We start from the raw sequence: 27,438 nt of genomic DNA on the forward strand, positions 1-27,438 counted from the left end.
TTTGCTCCAAGCTCTATTGAATCTACTGAAGGCTTTCTGGTTCTTTGCATAATTTGAGCTGCCAGTCTGCCAGCTTGGCAGTGTTTCAAGCTTGTTGCATTATCTGTGTGTGTTTGCACAGGAAACGATGCTGCACGTAGGCTGAATTTACAGTAATTCTTTTGTAACAGCCTAATGAGCAACACTACTTCATTCACAATACTAACATTATATAGCTTTGATTAGTCCAATTATTGTGTAACTATACCATTGTGATCGTACTTACACTCTACAAAGTACTGAAGAGGAAATTTGCATAGCCATACCTTAATTGAACTCGTTGAGAAAATAAGTTGGACTTCTCTCTTTTAAGAGAGGTGAAAATGTGAATATTTTTGAGATTTTTCATAGAATCATGGAATGGTTTTGGTGGAAGGGACCTTAAAGGTCATCTAGCTCCAACCCCTCTGCCATGGGCAGGGACACCTTTCCACTTGACCAGGTTGCTCAAAGCCTCATCCAACCTGGCCTTAAACACTGCCAGGGAGGGGTCAGCCACAACTTCTCTGGGCAACCTATTCCAGTGTCTCACCACCCTTACAGTAAAGAATTTCTTCCTAATAGCTGATCTAAATCTACCCTCTTTCAGTTTAAAACCATTCCCCCTCGTCCTATCACTACATGCCCGTGTAAAAAGTCCCTCTCCCGCTTTCCTGTAGGCCCCTTCAGGTACTGGAAGGCTGCTTTAAGGTCTCCCTGGAGCCTTCTCTTCTCCAGGCTGAACAAGCTCAACTCTCTCAGCCTGTCTTCATAGGAGATGTGCTCCAGCCTCCATCATCACGAAGATGATCAGAGGATCATCTTCGTGGCCCTTCTCTGCACTTGTTCCAACAGGTCCGTTTCTGTCTTATGTTGAGGGCCCCAGAGCTGGATGCAGTACTCTAGGTGGGGTCTCATGAGAGCGGAGTAGAGGGGCAGTATCACCTCCCTCGACCTGCTGGCCACGCTTCTTTTGATGCAGCCCAGGATACGGTTGATCTTCCGGGCTGCGAGTGCACATTGTTGGCTCATGTTGAGCTTCTCATCAACCATCATCCCAAGTCTTCTCCTCAGGGCTGCTCTCAATCCATTCTCCACCCAGCCTGTATTTGTGCTTGGCATTGCCCCGACCCACATGCAGGACCTTGCACTTGGCCTTGTTGAACTTCATGGAGTTCGCACAGGCCCAGCTCTCAAGCCTGTCAAGGTCCCTCTGGATGGCATCTCTTCCCTCCAGCGTGTTGACTGCACCACACAGCTTGGTGCCATCAGCAAACTTGCTGAGGACACACTCAATCCCACTGTCCATGTCGCTAACAAAGATGTTAAACAGGACTGGTCCCAATACCGACCCCTGAGGAACGCCACTCATCACTCGTCTCCACTTGGACATCGAGCTGTTGATGCAACTCTTTGAGTGCGACCATCCAGCCAACTCCTTATCCACTGAGTGGTCCATCCGTCAAGTCCATGTCTCTCCAACTTAGAGACAAGGATGTCATGCGGGACAGTGTCAAATGCTTTGCACAAGTCCAGGTAGATAACATCAGTCGCTCTTCCCCTGTCCACCAGTGCTGTAACCCTGTCGTAGAAGGCCACCAAATTTGTCAGGCACGATTTGCCCTTAGTGAAGCCATGTTGGCTGTCACCAATCACCTCCTTGATTTCCATGTGCCTCAGAATAGTTTCCAGGAGGATCTGCTCCATGATCTTGCCTGGTATAGAGGTGAGACTGACTGGCCTGTAGTTCCCCAGGTCTTCCTTTTTTCCCCTTCTTGAAGATGGGGTTATGTTTCCCCTTTTCTAGTCAGTGGGAACTTCACCAGACTGCCACGACTTCTCAAAAATGATGGATAGCGGCTTAGCAACTTCATCCGCTAGTTCCCTCAGGACCTGTGGATGCACTTCATCAGGTCCTATGGACTTGTGCACCTTCAGGTTCCTTAGATGGTCTCAAACCTGATCTTCTCCTACAGTGGGCGGTTCTTCATCCTTCCAGTCCCTGCCTCTGCCTTTTGCTACTTGGGTGGTGAGGCTAGAGCACTTGCCGGTGAAGACTGAGGCAAAAAAGTTATTGAGTACCTCAGCCTTCTCCATATCTCGGGTAACCAGGTCTCCCATTCCCTTCCGGAGAGGGCCCACATTTTCCCTAGTCTTCCTTTTATCACTGACATACCTATAGAAGCATTTCTCGTTGTCCTTGACATCCCTGGCCAGATTAAATTCTATCAGGGCTTTAGCTTTCCGAACTTGCTCCCTGGCTGCTTGGACAATTTCCCTGTTTTCCTCCCAGGCTACCTGCCCTTGCTTCCACCCTCTGTAGGCTTCCTTCTTGTGCCTGAGTTTATCCAGAAGCTCCTTGTTCATCCACACAGGCCTCCTGGGGTTTTTGCCTGCCTTCCTCTTTGTCGGGATGCATCGCTCCTGAGCCTGGAGGAGGTGGTCCTTCAATACTAACCAGCTTTCTTTGGCCCTTCTTCCCTCCAGGGCTTGATCCCAAGGGACTTTCCCAAGCAGGTCCCCGAGGAGGTCATCGTCTGAAATCCAGGGTGGTGAGCTTGCTGCGCGCCCTCCTTGCTGCCCTATGGATTTTGAACTCCACCATTTCATGGTGGCTGCAGCCAAGGCTGCCCTTGAGCTTCACGTCCCTCACCAGCCCCTCCTTATTGGTGAGAACAAGGTCCAGCATGTCACCTGTCCTCGTTGGCTTCTCCTTTTTATATGCTATGCAATTTAATTCATTAAAGGAAAAATGTGAAGCTTCTTTTTTACTAGCTGTTTCATTGCATGGGGAAGGAAAAAAAGGTGACTAGCATTATACATTATACGTTTTGCACATGTTGTGAGGGCCTATTCTTTCCTTGGTGTGCATGTGTTTCTTCCATTCGTTTTAGTGGGAGTTATAGATACACAGCTAGAGGAAAACAGGATCGTCTAATGGAATTCATTCTCTCCGTATAAGTAACTTCTGCTACATATGTAGATTGCAGGATTGTATATTGAAGTACCAATGTTGTCCATATCAGCCTTACTGTTTATTAAAGTTGTAACTTAGCCATACAATGTTTACACTTTTTGCAGCCAAACTGCAAACCTCAAAAATTTCTGTCCTTAAGAAAAAAAAAATACCACCCCTGCTCCGTTAGAAATTTTGTAGTTTTTAATGAATTTTTTTTCTTGGTATGTAATATATGTTTTGTAGGAGATCAAAACAAACTTGAAATAAAGGAGCCCTAAACAGAACTTCCTTATTCTATTTATTAGTAGAACAAGTATACTATACTTTTCCTATTCAAAATCCATGATACACCTATTTTTAAGGATAATATGAAGTTCTGTTTTAGACTAATGCAAGTGGACTTCAGGTAAGTCATAGTCCTACTCATGTTTTACCTGTTCTAGTAATCATGTTCGGATTCTCAGTGGCCTGTAGGAGTGAGAGGGTGCACTGGATAATCAGTGGGCATGATGAGTTTTTCAGTGATCATGAGTTGTCCTACTTTCCACTTCTGCAATGAGATTATAAATTAGGACTGGGATTTTTTTTGCAGGAAAGTGGATCCCAGCTAACTGCATTTCCTTCTGTCCTGTTAACAATGGTTGAAGGCACACTCAGTTGTACCACCTCCTAAGAGGCAGTAGGTTAGGACACTTCTGTTCAAAACTAGAACGCAGGAAACAATTAGGAAATGTGACCTCTGATCTAGGAAAGCATTGTGGTTAGAGTGTACGACTTTTGACTAACCCTGGGGGATCTTAATGTGCTGTCCTGTTAGTAAGAAATGGTTTGTGAGCTTTTATTTTGTTGTTGTTGTTTTAAAATGGTCTTTTCCCTCATGGTGTTCCTGAGAATCTACTACTTAAAAAGACTGCCTTTTTGTTAACAAAATTAAGAAGAATGATGAAGATGGTGGCTTATAAATTATTTCTATGTCTTAACTATAAAGTTGTGATTGTAGTCCATAGCAATAAAATTCATTGTGGACTATTATTGAAACATTGAAATAATACAAAATAATAAGAGTAAAATCTTTGAGTATTCCTTTAGCAGAAAAATTATGCAAAATTAATTCAGGAACAATTCAATACCCCTTCTTACAAATGCCTATCTAAGAATACGTTATCAATTGTAAAATAGCTGATGCAGACATTTGTAATCAATTAGTACTTAATTTGGAATTCGTTGGTGGGTTCTATGGGGTGTTTTTGTCTTTCAGTGTTACTGAAATACTCTAACACTGGGTAATGGAACAGAATAAAACTTCAGGATGCTTGTATGTGAGTTCTTTTAACAGGTTTTAAAATTTTGATGTGGATCTGGATCTGATTATAATTAGGTGCTTTTATTACTAGCTAGCATCAATTCTAATGCATTTCATTTTATGTGAAGGTCTTGCTTCATAAGTTGTGTTTATAAGCTCAAAATACATCTGTTGTTTTTCTTATGTACCAGTGGTGAGAAAACTGTTAAGTGTGTGAAATTGAGTAGGAGGAGTGTTCAGGGAACAGAAATCATTCTACTAATTTCCATTTGTGTAAAACAAAACAATTAAGGTTTCCAATGGTGGAAGATACATTAATTGTAGCGGCTGAAGATGTTTGTCATCATAGAGTGAAGTATGTGCATGTACTGGTACTTTACAGTAAAATGTACTACTGCTTTTGAAAATCAAATAGTGTACTTATGACACTAAAGGCACGTCAGGAGTCATTAAATGTTCATCTTTGTTACATGATCAGTTATATAAGGGTTTTTTGTGTCTGTTTGGTAGTATTTTTATATTTCTCTTTCATTTAAAATCAAACACCAAAACCCTTTTCATGTGTGCAGGTTGTCAAAAGTAAGTTCATTTTATAAAATGCTGTAGTCTGCTACAAGGGAACAGTAATATTATACTTACAGGTATGGCTTCTTCCACAGACTACTATATATTCTATATCAGATCCTCATTGCCTGAAAAAAAAAAAAATCCTTTTTGTCATTTTATGTTTTAACCTAAATATTAGAACACTTATACCATACAAATACTTTTCTTAAAACACTTATTGAACTTTTTCATTAGTAGTAGTAGTAATAATAATACTAATACTACTACTAATAATAATAAATTCTAATAGTCACAATATAGTTAAGGCTGGATGTAAAGCTTCCTGAATCTGTGGGATCCTCTGCCTTAATTCAGGCAGTGTATGTACAGTTGTTTCAGGGATGCTTTGGGTTTATTGCAGATGTGCAGACTATTCACACGATGCATGGCACTGTAGATTCTGTGTCTGGAAATCTCAGACAAATGCTCAAATTCTGAGTAGACAAGATTTATGGGTGAGGAAAATAAGAGGTTATACCTGAGGAAACCTGTAGTCATGGTAGCTGTGACTCCAGTGTGCTCTGGTTCAGTTCCTTTTAGGGAGGTTTTTTTCAAATACAGACCTTCAATGATCTATTTGAACATCCAAGGGCAGGTAAACTTTGTGGGTAGAATTTATATAAGCATTTTATAGTAGTAGTGTGTTGTTTTTTATAAGATTGCAAAAGTGCACAGAATTCAGGATATATCATAATTTTATAGATTGACTGTTACCTGAAGTTGCAGTTATAATAGTAAAACATTAATACTTACAATATATACGTTTTGCCAGTAGACGCAGACTTACAATTCCTAGCCTGTTCCATAAAACAATTAAAAAAAACCAAAACCCAGAAAAAAAGAAGTCTCAATTCTCTTCTCTCTTCAGGACAACTTTTCTCCACTAACTAACTGAAGGAACAGAGAGAGTAACTGACCACTGGACTAATTCATAGCACCTGTGGGTGAAGCCGTCCAAAGAGAATATACAGTAATCAACACTTATTTTTTTCACTGTGGTTTAAGGTGATTTAATTCATAGAACGGTTTGGGTTGGAAGGGACCTTAAAGATCATCAATTCTTCATGTTTTCAAGCATGGCTATGCATGGTGACATCATTTATCTATATTACTTTCTAATTTTTATTCCTTTTATCTTAACTGTAGATTATTTTAATGCAGAGACTAAAGTAAACACTGTTGTAAAATAAAACCATTTGAATCTTAGAAATAATGCCTCTGGGAAAGGTGTTTCACAGAGGAATATACCTATGTGAGCTTTTTCTTGTGAGAGAGTTTCATATGTGTAAAAATTTAAAATAGTTAACTTCATTGTAATTCAGGGATTACTTTATTTCTTGATCAGCTGAAGATCTGGGCACACAAATATTTCTGAAAACATTTGTATGTCTTGAAGAATGAATTGCCCTTGACTTTGCCTTCACCACTTGCACATTAATTTCCAATGAATGTTTGTAGTACCAAGATTTCCATACTTGTGACAGTTAATTTGAAGTTTTGATCCCTAAATTCAGTACTAGTCATGTTCTAAGCTTTTGCTGTTGGGCCTTCTTTTTAAAAAAAACCCAAAACATCTCCACTCCAACCCCAAACTCATTGGTGCAAGGAAGAGGCAAATAAGAGGAAAGATTATCCGAGAGGAGATTTAAGCTGGGGAGTAGAGCAATAAACATACGACTATGGGAAACAGATATCCTGAGGATATGAATGATTGATTTTTCATCTTTGGAGCATGCTACTGGAGTCTGTAAAAGGTTTGAATGCACAGCCAAGATGATCTGGATCAGAACTAAATCCCTTGCTCTTAGATATCTTAAAACAAACTTGCATGTTACAAAGTAGGATGTGAGGGCTTGCTGTCCTCTTGCTCATAATTATAGCCAAAGCTGAACACCCATGTACTTTTGACCCTTCTACCCATAAAATTCTCTTTCATAGGGAACCAACAATAGCAACACTTCTAGGGTGACTTCAGCCCTGTCTGTATCTTACAGGTTTGAGGCTTCTGGAAAACTGAATTTCTTTTCATATTCTAGAAGTATACTGACACCATATAACCATTTACTTCAAAGTAGAAATGCTGGGAGGTTTTTTATCTACACTGCAAGACTTTTGTCATGCTCTAATTCACCTCTCCTATCTTCAAATTGTAAAACAAGGTAATTTATGTTAGAATGAATATTGTCTGTATGTTCTACTGAGAAGCAAGCACAAAGTGCTATTATGAAGAAGCTGCAAAAGGTATGCACATGCAGTAGCTATAAAAACTAACAAAACATTGAGATTTGTAAAGATAATAGTCTGCAAATGTTAAGAAATCATTTTATGGGTGAGGTCTCATGTTTTATTTGTATTAATAGCACTGTTATCTCTGGCCACCTTGATAAATGACACATAGCAGAAATGAAAACACTACAGAGCTGTTAAAAATATGATCAAAGACCTAGAGACACTTCTGGATGAAAAGACACTGAAAAATGGGCACTTAAATTAAAGCTAACTGAGTAAGAAAGGCTGTGACAGGATTTTATTTCTGGAGTCGTAGCTCAGTTAGTTTCGTTTACCCTCTCATAATGAAGGAACAGGAAGAATACATGAGGCAACAGAGTCAAAACAAATTTTAGGAACCTGTTTGATTTTGACCTGATACTACCACCACAGAGCTCTTGGTCAGCATTGTGGTTAAAGGGAAGGTTTAGAAATGTGTGTGGAGAGCTACAACGGTCCTCTAAGCCAGCATACAGGTAAGACAACTAATTTTTCTGACATGTGGCAAACCTGTTCTTGTCAATAAAGGTGTAAGTTTTGCCTGTGGTCACTTTCCTGTTAAGTTTTTAGTACGGCAGCTGTCTAAAAAGAGGTGCTGTATTTGATCAGCAGACTGGACACTAGTCCAATTAGATACCACAATTTACTTTCTTACCAAAGTTATTCAGATTCCAAAAGATACAGTCATTTATATAAGCTTGAACCTATAAAGACTGCAATAAAAATAAAAATTGAGCTAAACTATGAACTACAGAGGGAAAAATACCACTGGAAAAAGTAGCACTGTCTACTCTCAGGATTTTTAAAAGCAAAAAAAATTGTGCTTTTGCGCAAACAGATGCTTTCCCAAGCAAATGATGAAATTCTTTTTGTGCCCCACAGTGGGGGCAGAAAATATTTTCAGTTTATGTCATCTCTAAGTAGATTACTTTTTTCCTTCCCCTGTGTAACTACAGCCTTTTTGTCACTCTTACTGTGTTGCAATTTTGGGACTGTAATGCTGGATTTGCAGTTGATCTTTTAAAGAAAAGTATTTGGAAACATTTACAGCTCTGAGGCCGAGTGGTAAATTCATTGTTTTGCAGAGTCATGACTTTGAAGATGCAATTTGGCAGCTAAATTAGGATAAATGTTGTGTTTTGGTATGCAGAATACCAGGGGTGCCCAGCTGGGGCACCAGCAAGGGCCCCAGTTGTGTGAAGGTGGAGTCCCTCTATGAGCAACTAAGCAGAGGGAAAGCTGAGGCCTGATGTATCTTATTTTTCAGTTTTTCTGAACGGTTTGAAAGAATTTTAAAAATATTTAGGGAATTTTCCAAACTTTGCATGATGCAGAGTGAAGAAATGTAAACAAAGCCCTAAACGCTGAACCACAGTTCTCTTGGTGTTACCATCATATAAATGTTTATTATTGCTATTTTATGTTTTATAGTATGTTTTTGTTTAGGATTTGACCCCTTGACATTTTTCTTGTAGTTTTCTTTACTGTTCTTCTGTCTTTTCAAGTAACTCTTCTTCATTTTTATGAACTACTTTGCTCTTTCACAGTTACTTCATGTTTTCACTCAGCATGGCTTAACGTTCATGAAGTCATGCCTGCAAACCTGAAATAAGCCCTGGTAAGAGATGCTTTATAGGGGCTTGAATGGAGAAGGAATAGATTATATATTATCCTGTAGGTACCATTTCATGGAACCCGCATTACAGTAATTAAGGAAGGAAGGAAGAAAAAGGAAGGAAGAGGCTAGACTGAGGATGCTTATGTACATTAATAGAAAAAAAAATCAAATTAAAATAGGAACCTTACTGACTTATGTAATGACAGAACATCTAGCTTTTTGGCTACCAAGTTATTTTGCGGAATCAGGTTGAGGGAGGGGTTTTTTTCAGACATCATAGGGAACATAATGTCGACATACATAAAAGAGAACTTCTATCATGCTAGACTAAATAATGTGAGACAACATTACAGTAGTTAGTAAAACCTCTTCTGGTAGTCTTATTGACAATCTGTTTCTCTTTCATATCCTGGCACAGATATTTCGTCATGGATATATCTGTTTTATATTAAATTTTCATCTTTAAAATGATCTATTTAATTTATATGTGTGAATTCGCAGCCAAGAAAACCTCACACTTTTAATCTGTTTGATTTTCTCACTTCAAGCAGCAGCACAAATAATACTTTGTTTTAAAACCAGCTTCATTTATAGATGCCGATGAAAATAGCAAGGTTTTGTTTTAAATGGTTTGTTTTTTTATTCCCAGTACAGCAATATCCCTATCTGTCTCTGTGGGTTTAATATAACTATGATAAAAGCAGGCCAATAAGTAAAAACAACTATGAATTAATTTAAATTGAAACTTTTTCAAGCTGTGAAATTTCACACTTACAGTATATGAAAAATGCTAAATTGTTTCCTAACTATGACGGGACCATTTTTTTGCCCCTAGTATGAGCCTCACTGTTGATGATCCTTGGATTTGGTCAGGGAGGAAAAAGAGTATTATAAATTAAAACTAGCTTTTGGAGAATATCAGTATTGTTTCAAAACAGGTTTAAGTTTCAAAGGGTAAGGACAAACACAAGCAATATGGGGCCAAAATGGAGGCTGCGCAAGTGTTACTGTTTCTTTTAGTAAGTTTAGCTGGTGCGGTGCTTTGTTGAATTGGGTTTACATTTATCAGAGTTTTCCCCTCTCCTCCCATGAAGTTTGTCAACACAGATTTTGGTATTCATTCAGGGAATTTCTGCATATTTGTCAATATGGCTGACCACAGCGTACAGACCTGTTGCACAGTGAATGAGTAATAGACATGTTACTCTCTCTGCTTTGGGCTTGCCATGCTTATTCATGAATTTCATTGCATAGGCAGACTCTGAGATGAATTAGTTATCTGAGATTTAAGGAGAAACATTCCCGACCTATGGGGAGCTTAGCCTGTCTTCAGTAGTAAGCAAAATAATAATAAAAAAGCAAATCTTGAGGTTTTTTTAATGTAAAAGAATATCAACAGAATAATTTAGTACAATGCAGCAGATGATCCTTCATGAATAGTTTGACCACACATTTTTGCTCATCTTACTATACACTTGTTGCTATATATTTTTTTCTGAGCAGACCTCTACATCAGCTTGTCAGCTTTGTCTTCCCATTTACCCTCAGTAAATTTACAGATGACACCAAGCTGGGTGGGAGTGTCGATCTGCTGGAGGGTAGGAAGGCCCTACAGAGGGATCTGGACAGGTTAGATAGATGGGCCGAGACCAACGGCATGAGGTTCAACAAGAACAAGTGCTGAGTCTTACACTTCGGCCACAATAACCCCATACAGCTCTACAGGCTGGGGGAAGAGCGGTTAGAAAGCGGCCTGGCGGAAAGAGACTTGGTGGTGCTGATTGACAGCTGGCTAAACATGAGCCAATAGTGTGCCCAGGTGGCCAAGAAGGCCGATGGCATCCTGGCCTCTATTAGGAATGGTGTAGCCAGCTGGTCTAGGGAAGTGATCGTCCCTCTCTACTCGGCACTGGTGAGGCCGCACCTTGAATACTGTGTCCAGTTCTGGGCCCCGCACGTCAAGAAAGATATTGGGTGTTGAAGCGAGTGCAGAGGAGGGCGACCAAGCTGGTGAAGGGTCTGGAGGGTCTGACCTATGAGGAATGGCTGAGGGAGCTGTGGTTGTTTAGCCTAGAGAAGAGGAGGCTCCGAGGTGACCTTATTGCCGTCTACAACTACCTGAAGGGAGGTTGTAGTGGAGTGGGAGTCGGCCTCTTCTCCCAGGCAACTAGTGATAGGACAAGAGGACATAGCCTCAGGCTTTGCCAGGGGAGGTTCAGGTTGGACGTTAGGAAGAATTTTTTCTCAGAAAGGGTTATTAGACATTGGAATGGGCTGCCCAGGGAGGTGGTGGAGTCACCATCTCTGGATGTGTTTAAAAAAAAGACTGGACATGGCACTTAATGCCATGGTCTAGTTGACATGGTGGTGTCAGGGCAACGGTTGGACTCGATGATCCCAGAGGTCTCTTCCAACCTGATTGATTCTGTGATTCTGTGATTTTCTGATGTTATCAGACACCATTCATAAATTCAGAAGATATCATAGAGACAGACAAGATAATTCCAAGGGGAAAGCATTTCTCTCTTTTTTTTTATTTGTTTTTTCTCTTCTTCCCCTCCCTCTGGGGGTGCGAGAAATGTGGTGCAGGTATGTGCTTTTCCGTCTGTCTAAAGAGCACTTGGAAGATTACAGTACAATAAGTTGATAGTTCACTAGATGGTCTAAAGGAATTCTGTTTTTCGTAGAAATGCCACGGCTGTTAACCAGTGCCAGAATACAGAAGTTTAGTTTTGTGAGGCACTGATATGCAGACATACATCATTCTCTAAAACTCATGAGCTGTAAGGCAGTGTTCTTTGTAGCTTGCAAGCGCTCTTCTAACACCTGATTAACAACATCATCTGAAAACATCACAGCCTTTGTCACAAGTGAGTTACTGTAATCACAACAGCAAAGCTTCTTCAAGTTAACACTGCTTAGTTTTTAATTTAAATAACATATAGAGATTACTTATAATCCTGGGCACCATTGCATAAGACGATTATCTGTCCAAGTGTGTGCTATGCCTTAGAATCTATGACTACAGGCATGATATTGTGATGCTTTTGAAATGATTTTAGGAAGATAATGCGTTTTGGCTGTAGAATAAAGGGCAAGTAATACTAGCACTAGAACTATCAAGACAGCTGGCCCATTTCAAGCCTTATTGCTCCTCAGCATCAGGCAGTAGATAGTATATAAAGAGGCTTGGTTCTGCCTGTTATATGGTTTTCTCGTTTAACAGGACGGAACTGCTCCCACAATACTGCGCCGTTTGAATGCCCGTAATTCAGGAAGAATATTGAGAGTATTCAGAAAAGAGCCACAAGAATAGCTGAAAACATGGTATCATGAAAGACAACAGGAACATCATATGTATTTGTTTACAATGCAAAAGAGGAAGAAGGCTGTGTGGTTACTGTTTGAATATTTACTTGGTGACAGAATTTTTTTAACAGGCCCCCCAAAGTAGCAAAGATGTGTTAAGATTTCACAGAGGAGCCAAATTAGAAAGTCTAAGGGTACCTTCTTCTAACTTCGTAATATACAAGTTTCCTAATGTTTTGTGCAAAGCCTATTCATGTTATAAAACAAGTGATAGTAGAAATGGTATCAGTTTAGTCAGACATGAAGTAGTCTTCTGTAAAAAGGGTCATACCACTTTCTTGCTGCGCTTGCTTTGAACAGAGCATGTTGCCAGACATCAACAAGTTTTTATACGTGATATGAGACACGCATACATTACTCATGAATTCCAAAATAAATATTGTCATATGATTGTCCAGCTGGCAATTCACTATGTATTCAGTTTAAACTAACTTTCAGACAGGTGTATATGCATGTAGTTTGAATATGGACAGCACATCTTTATAACAACAAAATCAGAGGAAACATGTAATTGTACCTACTTATGTAGGTTTTGCTGAGCAAGACATGTAGGGTTTGGTTTTGTTTTTTTTTAATGGAACAGAACACAACTGCAAGTGGCCCCAAACCCTCCTGAAAAGCCTTGCAAATAGAGAAAACTTAAAAACGAACGTCTGTGACCATAATGAAGGTTTTCTGGAAAGAACCCTATAAAATTGAATTCAAGGTCATAAAAATATTTTTAAGGGCCTCATTCTTTATCACCAGGTGTGCTGATGTATTTGTATATTGTGTTCAGCTGTTTACACCTGATTTACATTGATGATGGTGATATCTCAAGTCCAAATATGTCTGAGAAGTGTCCAAGTGTGCTGTGAAGTTTACAATAAATTCATGACCGTGGGGTCTACCATATGGGAGGATGGTCAGCTAAACTCCTTGAATGTGGTCAGCAAGCTCCTTGTGATGGTACGTTGCTGTGATTTATTTAATTATAATTAACTGTAGCATTTTTCCTTGAGAGCTAGGCTTTTGCCCTTGAGTGTGGTGGTACATTTTGGTACTGTTGATGTTCCTTTCACAACAAAGTTATCTAGTAAAAATAAATTCAATAACATATACATGAATTTAGCAGCAATGCTGATTGGACCATAGGCCTCTGTTGTTGTTTGAAGTCTTCCTTAAAGGGTAAAAAATTCAAGAAATTAATTTCAATTCCTTTAGCAAGTCTAGAAATAACCAAGTTCAAAAATAAGAATTTATTATTAAACCTTGTTTGCAAAAAGTGCATTTACCAGTGATTGTATGAAGATGAAGGTGGGAAAAAGTGTTCTTTGTTTTGTAGCTATTGTAGGTCAGCTCTTGCAAAAGCTGTAGAGGCATTTTTAAGTATACAATTTGGAAATGAGTGGGGTGGTAAATTAGTTACTGAATATAAATTATAAGATGTGAAGACAGTTTCATATGAGTTCTGTGTAAATGGAAAATATATGTTCATGTTCCCTGCCAGCAGCCTTATTCTTACAAGTGCTTCTGTGTGGGAAGAGGCATCACAGGACTGAGACAATATTGGTACATACTTTTCACATTCTTGACGAACAGTGAGGATACAGAGATTATCAATCTTATTCAAAATAACAAAAGGTGATCTTATTAAGGTTTATGACATTGCTCTCTCATTTGTCTGCCTCGCTATCACAACATTGTAGGAACGTATGAGTAACCATGCTGACGTGTAATAGTGCTATTCCTGAACTATATTTGCTCATTTTAAGTAAAAAAAAAAAATAAAAAAAAAATAAAAAAAAATCTTTTTCCTCTTCTCCCCACCCCAGTCCACTTCAGGCTGAAAAACATCAGTTTGATCTTGTAGAGACTCTTACTTTTTTATGTACCTTCACTGATAAAGTGTCCAAATGCATTTGACTTCTTCCAGTGCTGACAAGTAAAGCTGGTTTTAATGAAATTGGAGTTTCTTAAACAGATTGGGCTGATTTTATAAAGCCAAGAATGGTAAAGGTATTTGCCTGAGGTAATTAACAAATGTGAAATAGAAATCCTAAGAGAAGGCTAAAACATGATTTCCTCAGGTGTTTACTACTGTTTTGTGTTTACCATTTTATTCTCTCACTGACAGAATTCTGTCAGAATAATGAATAACACTCAACACTTAGAAGGCTGTTTCTTCTAAAAAGAAGATGCTTATAAATGGACTTTTCCTTCTTTTCTGTCTTCATTTTCAAGCAGACACTGTGACTGATCCCATGTGAGGGAAGAAAGAGCTGGGACCATGGGCAGCAAGAGTGCAACTTGCACTTGCAAGGCAATGAGAAAGATTGTGTGAGAATCACTCTGTCTGCAGGGTTCTGAATGTGATGAGTGGAATATCAATCTACTTTTATAATGGCGAAAGAACATTTTTGTGGCAGCCAGTGTTTTGAGCCAATAGGAAAATTAGCTGTTTTCTAGTGAAACTATTCTGTAATTATACTCAACATAAAACAGTAAGTCTTATAGGAGTGACCATTCTACTAGTAATTTTAATCAAAATATTGTCACTATTTGTCGTCTTTGGACTGTGGAAGTATTTATTGGTTATTTGATTATGTTTCATTTATTTCGATTTATTTTTTAATTTATTTTTTATGTTTCAGTTATTTTTCTTCACTCAGTTATTTTTTATGAAACATAGGCATTAAGATGCTTTCCGATGAGAACTGTGTAACTGGACTATCAAATGCACGTAAAAAGCATCATATTATGGAAAACAGGCTCTGAATTAATAACTTTGACTTCTTTCTCAATAATAGATACATAATCATTAAAAAATTAAACCAATACCCAACCCTGCAGTTTTGAAAATATGAAACATGCTGATACATAGGACCCACATTTATTTTCATTGACTGAAGAGAACTGGTTTCTGTCTTTAAAAAGTATTTTGCTTTATTAAATAATGTGTAAAAGAAAAAAGAAACTATTTTTACTTCTCTTTTATCTGTATCGGAAAACATATTGAAGAATCTCTTTGCGTTCTTTTGGAACACATATTGATGTCTTTAAGTTTTTTTCCAATAACACTAATAGATAGTGAATATATTCAAAGAGGTAAACTCTGCAAGGCTGACACAAAATCTATGTAATGTTCTGTTTTTGCAAAATAGAAAATGATGGGTTTGAGAGCTGTTTAATAATTATTTCAGCTTTATAAAATGAAAACATTTTTTAGAAAAGGTGATAACTCTAAGAGAAATGATTAAAAAATTCCATTATGACAAGGTCAAACACAGATTAGCATAGAAAGCACTTATGAAAGACATTTGCATATCTTGGCAAGTGATCAAAAGGTGAAGTATAAGTTCATGAGTTAACATACACTATAAAAATCTTTCTAAAATAATACATTATTGCTTTACCAAAGTGTGATGTGTGTGTATGAATCTCATTTTTTAATATTGCCTATACATTTATATCAACTAAATTATGTATAGAATTATTTGAGGCCTCAATTCTGGAATCAGTTAAAATTATGAGCATCCTGTGTAGTCACTGGAGCTATTCAAACATGCTCAACTTCATTACTGTCAATTTCTGCAGTGCTTGTGAAAGATTTAACCATTGATTATTAGTGAGAGATTGTGGAATTTTTAAGATTTTACAGATTAAAAGAATAATAAAGCTATTTTTAAAAAATAGCACTTAAATAACTGTAAGCTAGGAGATCCTGAGTTTCTCACTGTCTGTTCGAGTGAGTAAAAACACATATATTCACTGAATGAAAAGAAGTCATATTTAGGTCAGTATTTTTATGAAGTGGAAGAAGTCCTCTAAACAACGTGAATTAGAAAAAATAGTAGGTGAGTTGATAAGCTTAAAAATTATGAATTCAATAGTGCCAAGGTAATTTTGCACCATCTACAATATGTGAAAATCATATCTAGCAAAGGAAGCATCTTTATCATTTAAATGACAATATGTTTTCATATATTTCAAAATAATTGAAATACCTTTGTCTGTAACTTCACTGTTCTTTCCCCACCTGATTTTTTCTTTACCTTTATATCCCTACAAAATACATCCTTCAAAATGTTGCATTAGAGAGGAAGAAAAATCAGCCCTTGAGTGACATTCTGCTTTGCATACTGAATATACACAGAGCTTTGATTATAGTAAACTTCTTTCATGTACAAGAGTCTTTTTATATTTTGCAGTTTCTGAAAATAGTAATCCTTGAAAACTTGTGATAGTAGTTGTTCCTACTATCATATGAATAACTCATATTTGAGTTACTCATATGAGTAACAAATATGAGTAACTCATATTTGAGTTATTAAAGAGTGACTCGAAAGTAACTCTTTATTTTGGCCTCAGCTTTGCCGTATCATTTTATGGTGTATTTTGTCAGAAATTATGATTTGCTATGATAATTTATCTCTGTTAAACTCAGCAGATTTTTATCATGATTGCTAAACTAGATGTCACTGTATTGGTTTTAGTTCTGTTCTGCACAGAACTAACAATTTAGGATATGCAAGTATCTGTTCGAGAGATTACCTTCTGCATTGTTGTGTGAGGTAACTGAAAGAGAAAAAGAATTTGCCTCAAGCTGTGTGGCTGTTGCAGAGTCTGGATTCAAAGCCTATAATTCTTTAGCAGTTTGTATTCCTGCAGTTTGATTTTACTTGTCAATACCATGGGGTTTTTTGAATTATATTGCCATAGATGTTTTGGCTACATCTGCCCCTGGGAACTTGGTGAAGAAATAATTTTCACCATGAAAAGGGGAGGAAACAAAAGTGAGGTCCATGTTTGTGTATGTAATCTATAGGAATTGTTGTTGAGTATAGATGGATGCGTGCATTGAGTCTTAGCAGGTTTCTGTTTGTCTGCCGTCCAGCTCTTTCTTCCTTTATAGATTCATTGGTCTTTCGTCAGTCTCCATGGAGCCTGGAGAAAAAGTGAGGGACAAGAGAGCGTAGGACATGCTGGCACAAATTAGGTGGGTTTTTTTTGTATTCTGGGGAGGGCAACTTGGTCCTTAGAAGAAAAGGGGTTCTGCAGTGATGCTGTAATTTACAAAGATACAAACTTCATAAATTGTTGTACTCATTGAAAACAAAAAATAATGAAAGAATAGGGGTAATTTCCTGGTCGTCTGTATTTCAGTGGGCTCTTCTTTCTTTTACTGATCTTATGGACTGGTTGATTCGAGGTACAATGAAGGTAAAAAAAAAAAAAGAGTAATATAATGTTCTTTTGGAAAGAAATTTTGTTCTTCCTCAAAAAACATATGCTTAAAAAAGGAGGAGAAGAAAAAACTAAAGCTTAAAACCAAGGCAGCAAAAACCCCCATATGTCTACATTAGTGTTTTGACTTAATTGGGATTGTGCTACTGTGTGAAAGTCTGATCATCTCACTTACCTTGCTTTGGTTTTAATACTAGTGGCTCTCAGGGTGTATGAAATGAATTAATTTCCAATGAAAAAAAATGAAGGATGTGCTCCAGGATCCTGCCTAATGTGTGCCAGCATGCCAGACTAGAGCAAGTTCAAACTTAAAAAACTAAACAGAAAAACAACCCATCACTCCCCTCTCCCCCAAAAGCATGAGCATTAGGTTCTCAGCACCAAGTATTTAACTCTACGTGTAATCCTGTGGTAGCTGTTTGCTAATGGAGATACACCAGTTGTGTTTATTGAGAGAGTTCTGTGTTACTCTGTGATCCAAGGTCTATGTCTAATGCTGCTGAATTAGCCCCAAAGTCCTTTATAATGTTTAGGAATTATTCTCTTGTTGCTGTAGAAACATAGCATTGTGAACTGCCGTTGTGATACGTGAAGCCTAATGCAACAGACTAAAACTATCGCCCACTGGAAGTCAATAGGAGTTCTTGTATTGAATTCAACAGGACCAGGTTTTTATCTACAATCTTTAAATCCTAACCTACACATAACTGATATAAATTAAAAATGTTACATCTTGACTTTACTCCATGAGAATTCACTGACCATTGTACTGTAGAAGTTATAAAACATGAGGTTTGTATTTGATGATGTCAGCTTTGAAGGATGTAGGAAATTAGCTTGTCTCTCAGCATATATTGTATTTTTACCTTCTTATATTGCATAGATCTATTAAGTAATGATCTTTGAGTAATGATAGGTGATAAGAGGATTTCTCAGTGTGGCCTCTAGATGGCACAGTGATTTGGATGTCCTGTACATTCATATGATGTCAAATGGATGCCTGCATAGGAAATAGCCTCTAGAGAAATGAGATCCTTTACTCTAAAAAAAATTAAAAGAAAACAAAAATCTTGTGTTTCCTATTGTTTTGTTGAAAGAAATTACAGATGTATCAAAACTGCCAACATTAAAAGAACTGAAAAATATATGTATATACTAGAGATCAACCAATACATAGTTTAACTGTCTTCTAGAGGTAGTGCTGTTTTTATACATTATAGAAGAATTCGTCATATCTCATGTTGGAGGCAGAAATAACCATGCTGAAGGGCCAAATCAGACTTCCTGTGACAGGTGAATCGTTCTGCCATGTGCAAATGCCTGCTTCATCCAAGTTTTTCTTCTGCCGTGTTCTTTACTTCTGAACCTATAGTTATAATCTTCCCTCTCAGGACCACTTTGTTCAAGATATTTTTACAGTGCACAAAGTCTCTGTAAGCAGGTTACGTGCTACCTAAAAGTACAAATTTATTTTGTACAAGTACAAATTTATTTTATTTATTTGTCAAATAGACACAATATATAGCTAGGACTACTTTGCTGTCAGACTAAATGTGAAGATGCTCTCCACCTCTTGCAGGATACCCAATGAGTCCTTGCTGGCCAGACAGTTCAATCAAGTATAACAAGAGCTGACTTCCGTTGCTACTTGAAATGGGCTGATGCTCAGTGTTGTTTAAACTGAGGATCAGTTTAAACTTCTGACACTGTTTTTTTCTTTCTCATTAAAATACTGTACTGCTAACTTCACTCAATCAAAATGAAGCAAATACAATTCCAGGAAATTTCAGCAGCATTACTTAAAACTGTTTTTTTTTTTTTTAAATACATAAGGCTATTTTGTTTAGACCTTAGTTCATTATAGAAACATTTAGAATAAAATACTGTTTGCTTTGCTTGGCAAAAGTAAGCAGAAGGTACTGAAAATAATGGAGCTGTACGACAACAAGGCAAAAAACTATCTTAAAGTGTAAACTTATCTTTTTAATAATACATGTAGGTGGAAGTAGGTAGTAAGAATTTATCTTTAAGGTATCTACTTGTTTTCCTTCTCCGGTGCAAATGGGTAAATAGCATTTTCTTTTTACACGCACAGAAAGAAATCTTCTAAATTCTGAAGTAGTACTGAGTATGTATGCTTAGTGATCCTGGCAAAAATGACAGAACATGCATAATTTTCTAATCTAATGTCTTGGGTGCAGATGCTGGGGAAAAATAATAGCTGAATTTATATAATCTCACATGCACCTACTAAACACTATGATGGTCCATCAATAAATACAAACATCTTGACAACACAAACTTGCCAAAATGTATTGTATTTTGATTCCCATATTAACTTTATTAACGTCTGCTTTATTTGTCTCAGATTTACTCAATTAGTATTAGTTTCTTAAGACAGATTTTTCTTGTATTTGTTAGGAATAGTGCAAAATAATGAAATAAGTCAAAATAATATAGACATACGCACACGGAGACTGGCAATAATGGCTTGGTTTCTTTTGACATTTGAAAGAAACATCTCAACAATATGTTGACAGCTATAGTTTTCTTCCAGGATGCTTCCATGTGAAAAGGGAACTTTGAAGGAAATCCAGTCAACTCTAATAAAAGCAAATAAGATTTTGCGATACAAGTGTTTTTTTCTGATTATGTTAATCTCACACAGCCTGATTGTGTCTCCCAAAGGCTGTGGCAAAACATAATCAGGCAGTCTCTAAATGGGACTAATTCTAAAGTCTCTAAAAAATGCAAATGTAGTTATCAGAGAAGAGTTACAAGAGTTCAATGAAAGATTAGGTTCTTAGTAACTCAGATTGTTTCTGCCAGTCTGTATTTGAAGACCTGTGTTTGAAGATTCTCAAATCTAGCTATAAAATACCATTTTTTAAAGTGAATTGGGCACTCATGCATTTTATAGATACTATTAAATGAGTCATCTTGCCAAAGAGTTGCTTGCAGCTAAATTTTCAATGGGTTACATTAAGCATTCTCAAAGTATTTGCAGGCACGATCACTGTGTATACAGGAAGGTAAGTTTATGTATGCAAACAGGTACATACTCTAGAATAATTGGGCACATTGGCTAATTATGTTTCTAGGCATGCAGTTGCATATGCAGTCTATAAAAGCATATGCACAATTTGGTGTATGCAAATTCATGCAATCACAAGCATTGCTGGTAAATTAAACCCATATATTTAATTTTACCCTTTAGGTGTCAACAATGTCAGATAAGGCAGAGCTTGTGTATTCAGTAATTATTATTTTATTACTAGGCAGATCCCAAAGCCCTTTTCAGGAAATTTAGAAGTATAAAATTTGTCAGTGGAAGAAGTTGACTTTCATGTGGCATCATGTATTTATTGTGGCAGTATTTACTGTGGCAAAATACTAACAAGTACAAGAACATTTATAGTGATTGCAGTGGAATCACAAAATGAAATGGCAGAATTTTAGTAACTGCAAGTTGCAGTGATCTGGGTTTTCTTCCTGCATATCAAATCAAAAAATAATAAATACGAGGAAGAGAAAAAGAAAAGTGATTTCTTATAGTGAAGTAACTGATTTCTTTGTTTACTATTTGTTTTCCTCGCTAACATTTTAAAATGTAAAAATATATTGCTTTATCTGCTTATTTCAAGCAAATGATAACAAGTGATTTATATTGTAGCTAAGCAGTCTTTCTGTATCTTATTTCATGACGTTGTGGACATACACCAGTGATCTTAATTGAAGATGATTTATATCATCACAGTAGTTTCTCGGTTATTTCCGTGTCAATAGTTTGTATGTATGCTCATTGCCTAGCTGTAAAAAAAATAAACACAACACCTGGTAACAAAGAATTAGTCAACGGGAACAAATCTGATGCAACTAAATAATGGTGAAAGAAAATGTTTGGAGTACATAAGTAAAAGGCATTATTAATATTTTTTATGGAATGCACATATCCACCATAACTAGTATAAAAATGTTTTTAATTGACTTTTCATATTTGCCTGTCATCTCAGTGACTGACAATCAAAAAATAGCTGTTCGACAACTCTGATAATACAGAATCTAGTTTCTGCATGATTGTCCTAAAGCTTCTGAACAGATGTACATCCAAAGTATTTCCATGACCTGGTATCTCTGGACTGATACCTTCAAAGTATCATTATTTATAATTGATTTATCGTTATACCTTCCATTCCAAGTTTGGAAAAAATACAGATATGTCTGTTTTGTGGAAAATTATTATTAGTTATATAGAAACCAAGATTTTGAGAGGAGTGATCTGCTGAAGGTCTCAGGTGAGTTCTGTGTATAACAGGAGACTTGACTCTCTTCACCCTAAAGGAGTACCTTGGGACAGCCTGCATTTAAGAGCCTAACAAAGCAGAGTTTAGTTGAGAGAAAGTAATCTGTCTGACTACATAAAATATTTTCCATTTTCTTCATACCTCTCCACTGGTTGTCACAGACCTGCGATTTCCGTGTCCTGAGCTTGTTCTAGTGCCCACCCACCTTGTGGTCCTTCTTGAGACACATCATTCTGTTTTCCTTCCTTTAGGTGATTTTACTTACCTGTTTTCCTCCATCTAAAAGGCCTTTTTTCTCCCTCTTCCCTCGCCCTGTCTTTTCTTGTCTTTAAACTTCGTTGAGGGCGTGTACAAGGGTGCAGATATGCTAAAACCCTCTAATCATCACTAGTCCTTTCTCTGATATGTTTTAAGCATCTACACCCAACAGCCCTTGTGTGTCTCACAAACCCTGCTTCTAATTTCTGGGTTTTACTGATATCAGTGGGGTTCTCCCTGTTTATGTCTGGAACTTTTGCAATTGATTTATGCAGTGTTTTAAAGTTACTGTATCTCAGATAAACAGGAATTGCATCAGGTTGATAGATGGGACTCTGGTCCTGTCAGTAACCTCAGGCTACTGGGGCACTTCTGGAAAATTGTGAGCTATAAAAGTAACAAGAAGTAACAGAAAGATGCAGCCATCTAAATAATCTAATTACTCTGGAGCTCATGTGGATGATTGGAGAACTCTCAGTCAAGTGAGAGGAGCAGCAATAGTCAGATTATTACTATGTATTATACATAAGCAAAGATACAGTTCAAATTTGCTTTTCTTTATTGTAATAGAAATGAAATGGTTGATACTTAGTCTTCAGATGATGCAACTCAGCAGAAAGGATTGTTATTTATTATTAATTAGGGTGGTATGTTTGAATTGTTTCCTTTTTTTATACTTCCTGACAGACATAAAAACTTCCTGTGCAGATATTTTACCACTCATTATGATACATGTAATTGAAGCAATTACTGGCTTTTTCAGCAGTAACTGATAATTTCTCTGTACAATATTTCAGGTTCCTGTTTACACTGTAAAAAAATCTGTGCAGTTCAAAATTTCGCCACACAATGTAATCTGAATGTAAACTCCTATAACGTACATGATTTTTTTTTTCTTCTTGAAGATCACGTTTACAGCCAAAATTATGAACAGCATAAAAACATAAGCGTAGCTGAGAAACGGGGTTTTGGTTTTGAACATCACACTTTCAGATGTGTGCTTTTAGTCTTTTACTCTGCACACCATAAAACCAGAGGATGAGGAGTTTATTTTCTCTAATTTCAGTTCTTTTTATTACTCTGGACAAGTTCTTCTCAAACAGTGATACATGACTAATTAGCAGATTAGTTCGTGATTATCTGTAGGTGAACCAAGTTCTAATGGAGTTCTGCTCCATTAAAGAAGATTTGATTTGGGTTTTTTATAAGTTTGAACATTTACTGCTTGAGTGTGTCCTGATAAGTCATCGCTGTATTCTAAGCATAATCATTTTTAGATTCCTCATTAATATTCCAAGCAGAAAACAATATAAAAATCATGCATTATTGTTCTATTTTCTTATTTATATGGAAGCAATATATCACAGAATCACAGAATGTTAGGGATTGGAAGGGACCTCGAAAGATCATCTAGTCCAATCCCCCTGCCGCAGCAGGATTACCTAGATCATGTCACACAGGAACGCGTCCAGGCGGGTTTTGAATGTCTCCAGAGACGGAGACTCCACAACCTCTCTGGGCAGCCTGTTCCAGTGTTCGGTCACCCTCACCGTAAAGAAGTTTTTCCTCATATTTATGTGGAACCTCCTGTGTTCAAGCTTGCACCCATTGCCCCTTGTCCTGTCAAGGGATGTCACTGAGAAGAGCCTGGCTCCATCCTCATGACACTTGCCCTTTCCATATTTATAAACATTAATGAGGTCACCCCTCAGTCTCCTCTTCTCCAAGCTAAAGAGACCCAGCTCCCTCAGCCTCTCCTCATAAGGGAGAAGTTCCACTCCCTTAATCATCTTTGTGGCTCTGCGCTGGACTCTCTCTAGCAGTTCCCTGTCCTTCTTGAACTGAGGGGCCCAGAAGTGGACACACAATATTCCAGATGCGGCCTCACCAGGGCAGAGTAGAGGGGGAGGAGAACCTCTCTTGACCTGCTAACCACACCCCTTCTAATACACCCCAGGATGCCATTGGCCTTCTTGGCCACAAGGGCACACTGCTGGCTCATGGTCATCCTGCTGTCCACTAGGACCCCCGGGTCCCTTTCCCCTATGCTGGTCTCCAAGAGGTCTGTCCCCAACTTGTACTGGTACATGGGGTTGTTCTTGCCCAGATGCAGGACTCTACACTTGCCCTTGTTATATTTCATTAAATTTCTCCCCGCCCAACTCTCCAGCCTGTCTGTGTCTCTCTGAATGGCAGCACAGCCTTCTGGTGTGTAAGCATATTGTAGGTCAGTCTATGAATCGGGCAGCTCTCATAAAACAGCTGTTTCAGGATACAATGGCTGCTAAATGCTTTCATAGTTCCAAAAAGCAGTTGGAAAAATTCATGAATAAAAATTAATTCAAAGCTTCAGAGAGAAAACATGTTTGTCCAAGGGTGGCCATATGCCACAAATTACTGAAGGCTGAGCGAGTATTCTGAGGAAGCATCAGTAACTTTTAGACTTTTAGTCTTACCTAGTGTAGCTTTTTCCAGGTTAAAATGATTCAGCTAACTATATCTATCTGTTTGTATAAGCGTACGCATATATGCTTATGCAGATCAATTCTGTGGTCCAGTGGATTTCCGTTTTCTTTTTCCTTTGAACTTTACATTGGATGCTAGAGTCTGAATTTTATGGACCGTAAGCTGTGAAAGACAGTGGTCAAAGTGGGGCAAACAGTACTGTGAAGGACCACCTGCCTGTTTCTATAGAGGTATTTATGATACTTAAATATTTTAAATACTTAAATGTTACCTCTTTAAACACCAGTATTAATGCAACAGCTCTATTCATACTATTTAATAACAACCAAAAAAAGTAAATACCACACAAGACAGACATCTTTCACTGATCAATAAGCGTAACAGTCACCAAGGTATCACCTTAATAATCTTTTTCTACTAAGATGTGCTAGAAACTGAAATAATGCACACGTATCAAGTATCACTACAGTGAGTAATGTACAAAGGTGAGCGAGTGCATACCAAAGACTGTGGCAGCGCTTTACTTAGAAGTAAACTTTATGGCTGAAATTATGTATGGCTTACTGTTTGTAAAGGCTCATTAAAATACCCTGAATATGTTCTATTTTTACTGTTGCTTATCAGAATTACATACTTTTTGTTTACTTACAGTATGAAAGAGGCTGGTTTAGGCCATAAACAGTGGAGGGGTGGTCCCATTTCATCAAACTGCAAGCAGTGTCCAGTAGTTTATACCAATCCTGTTTGTGGATCAGATGGTCACACATATTCTTCTCAGGTAAGAATTAAATAAAGAACTAAATTATTCTTTCATTGTTCCACTCAATTCCAGCTCTTGGAAAATAAAATACTGTATTGTAACACAAATCAACATTTATTTGTTTTGACTAAAATATTTATTACAGAGCTCAACCTACAGCGATTCTAGTATATAGTAAGACAAAAAAGTAAAAAGGTAGCAAATCCTAAGCAGCATGAAACAGTAGTACCCAAAGAAGCACAGTGTAAGAGTGCCTTACAATGTAACGGAGCTCCAGGTTAAGTCTTTCTGTGGCAGACACCAAGGCAGGGTTTTGAGTAAGGAAAAAAGTGTTGCGTGTCCCCAGTTTGGTGTACGATAAACATGTTAAGACATTTTCCAGTTGACCATTGAGGGGATACTTTACATTTGAAGCACCTAGGCATAGATGTAACATACCCAGATAAAAAATGTAATAACATAAATAATTGTTACATAACTTTCCTTCTTGCAACAGCATTTTATGTATTTTAAGACCATAATCAAGTCTTCCTTCTATCTTCCTGAACACACAGACAGACAGAATGTTAGGGATTGGAAGGGACCTCGAAAGATCATCTAGTCCAATCCCCCTGCCGCAGCAGGATTACCTAGATCATATCACACAGGAACGCGTGCAGGCGGGTTTTGAATGTCTCCAGAGGAGACTCCACAACCTCTCTGGGCAGCCTGTTCCAGTGTTCGGTTACCCTCACTGTAAAGAAGTTTTTCCTCATATTTATGTGGAACCTCCTGTGTTCTAGCTTGCACCCATTGCCCCTTGTCCTGTCAAGGGATGTCACTGAGAAGAGCCTGGCTCCATCCTCATGACACTTGCCCTTTCCATATTTATAAACATTAATGAGGTCACCCCTCAGTCTCCTCTTCTCCAAGCTAAAGAGACCCAGCTCCCTCAGCCTCTCCTCATAAGGGAGATGTTCCACTCCCTTAATCATCTTTGTGGCTCTGCGCTGGACTCTCTCTAGCAGTTCCCTGTCCTTCTTGAACTGAGGGGCCCAGAAGAGGACACACAATATTCCAGATGCGGCCTCACCAGGGCAGAGTAGAGGGGGAGGAGAACCTCTCTCGACCTGGTAACCACACCCCTTCTAATACGCCCCAGGATGCCATTGGCCTTCTTGGCCACAAGGGCACACTGCTGGCTCATGGTCATCCTGCTGTCCACTAGGACCCCCGGGTCCCTTTCCCCTACGCTGCTCTCCAACAGGTCTGTCCCCAACTTGTACTGGTACATGGGGTTGTTCTTGCCCAGATGCAGGACTCTACACTTGCCCTTGTTATATTTCATTAAATTTCTCCCCGCCCAACTCTTCAGCCTGTCTAGGTCTCTCTGAACCCTCCTGTCTTTTCTGTTATACTTATTTGGAAACAGAATTAAAAAACATTACTGTCAGTTTACCCAGTCTTTTTTTGGAGAAAAGATTTTGTGCTGGTCATGGTGAGGTCCAGGGACTGCATTAGTATAGTGCTCAGGTGAAACTCGTGAGATGGAGGGACTTCATAATGCTGAAAAGAAATCAATTTGTTTAGCATCGTCTCTTAAAACTTCCAGTAGAAGAATGTTTGGCCAATATTAGCAACTTAAACCTCTCTAGGAGAAACAAATGTGTGCTCTTAATGAACCCATTTTTATCAGAAACTGCATGCAATTCAGTAGTGTGAGAGGAGCTACTGTATTCTGTCATTCTGACGCCCTGTCCTTCCACTAACAAAATGTTTCTAATCGTAGATATATCCAGTGCTTCAAGAGAAATACAGTAATAGTAATAATGCTGATTGTTCTAGATTAAATTGACAGAGATGGAGAAGCTCTGTGTTCGTTACTTACGAAGAAAAAATTTCCATATAGCATTTTAAGCAAAATATTTTTAGGATATTTCTCAGCACTTAAAGATTTTAGACTTAGTATTTGCTGTATTGAGTTTTCTTTTGTTTTTTACTGCAATCACAAGCTACGTCTGTATTTTACGAAAAAAGGATTAGAGTTTCCAGGAGTTGACTGGCTATTGGATTGAACACTAAGTATCATCTCCAATGGTATTTTCTTCTTGATAAAATAAAAACATCAGAATATAACTAGTTCTTCCTCAACCTTGACAATTCTTATGGTTTTATCCTAAATCACCCAGAATCACAGAATCAACCAGGTTGGAAGAGACCTCCGGGATCATCGAGTCCAACTGTTGCCCTGACACCACCATGTCAACTAGACCATGGCACTAAGTGCCATGTCCAGTCTTTTTT

At 37.9% G+C, this 27,438-nt stretch overlaps 1 protein-coding gene across 1 annotated transcript in view; it reads left to right on the plus strand.

Annotated features, from left to right (window-relative positions):
- SPOCK3 (SPARC (osteonectin), cwcv and kazal like domains proteoglycan 3) overlaps positions 1 to 27,438 on the plus strand; it is a 245,831-nt gene that overhangs the window by 127,781 nt on the left and 90,612 nt on the right. Inside the window, exon 7 of the mRNA XM_068403290.1 lies at positions 25,047 to 25,173. Coding sequence (XP_068259391.1) covers positions 25,047 to 25,173 — 127 coding nt within the window. The remainder of the gene's footprint in view (positions 1 to 25,046; positions 25,174 to 27,438) is intronic.

The sequence above is a fragment of the Nyctibius grandis genome, chromosome 6 (assembly GCF_013368605.1).
Source record: "Nyctibius grandis isolate bNycGra1 chromosome 6, bNycGra1.pri, whole genome shotgun sequence".
Taxonomy (NCBI): Eukaryota; Metazoa; Chordata; class Aves; order Nyctibiiformes; family Nyctibiidae; genus Nyctibius; species Nyctibius grandis.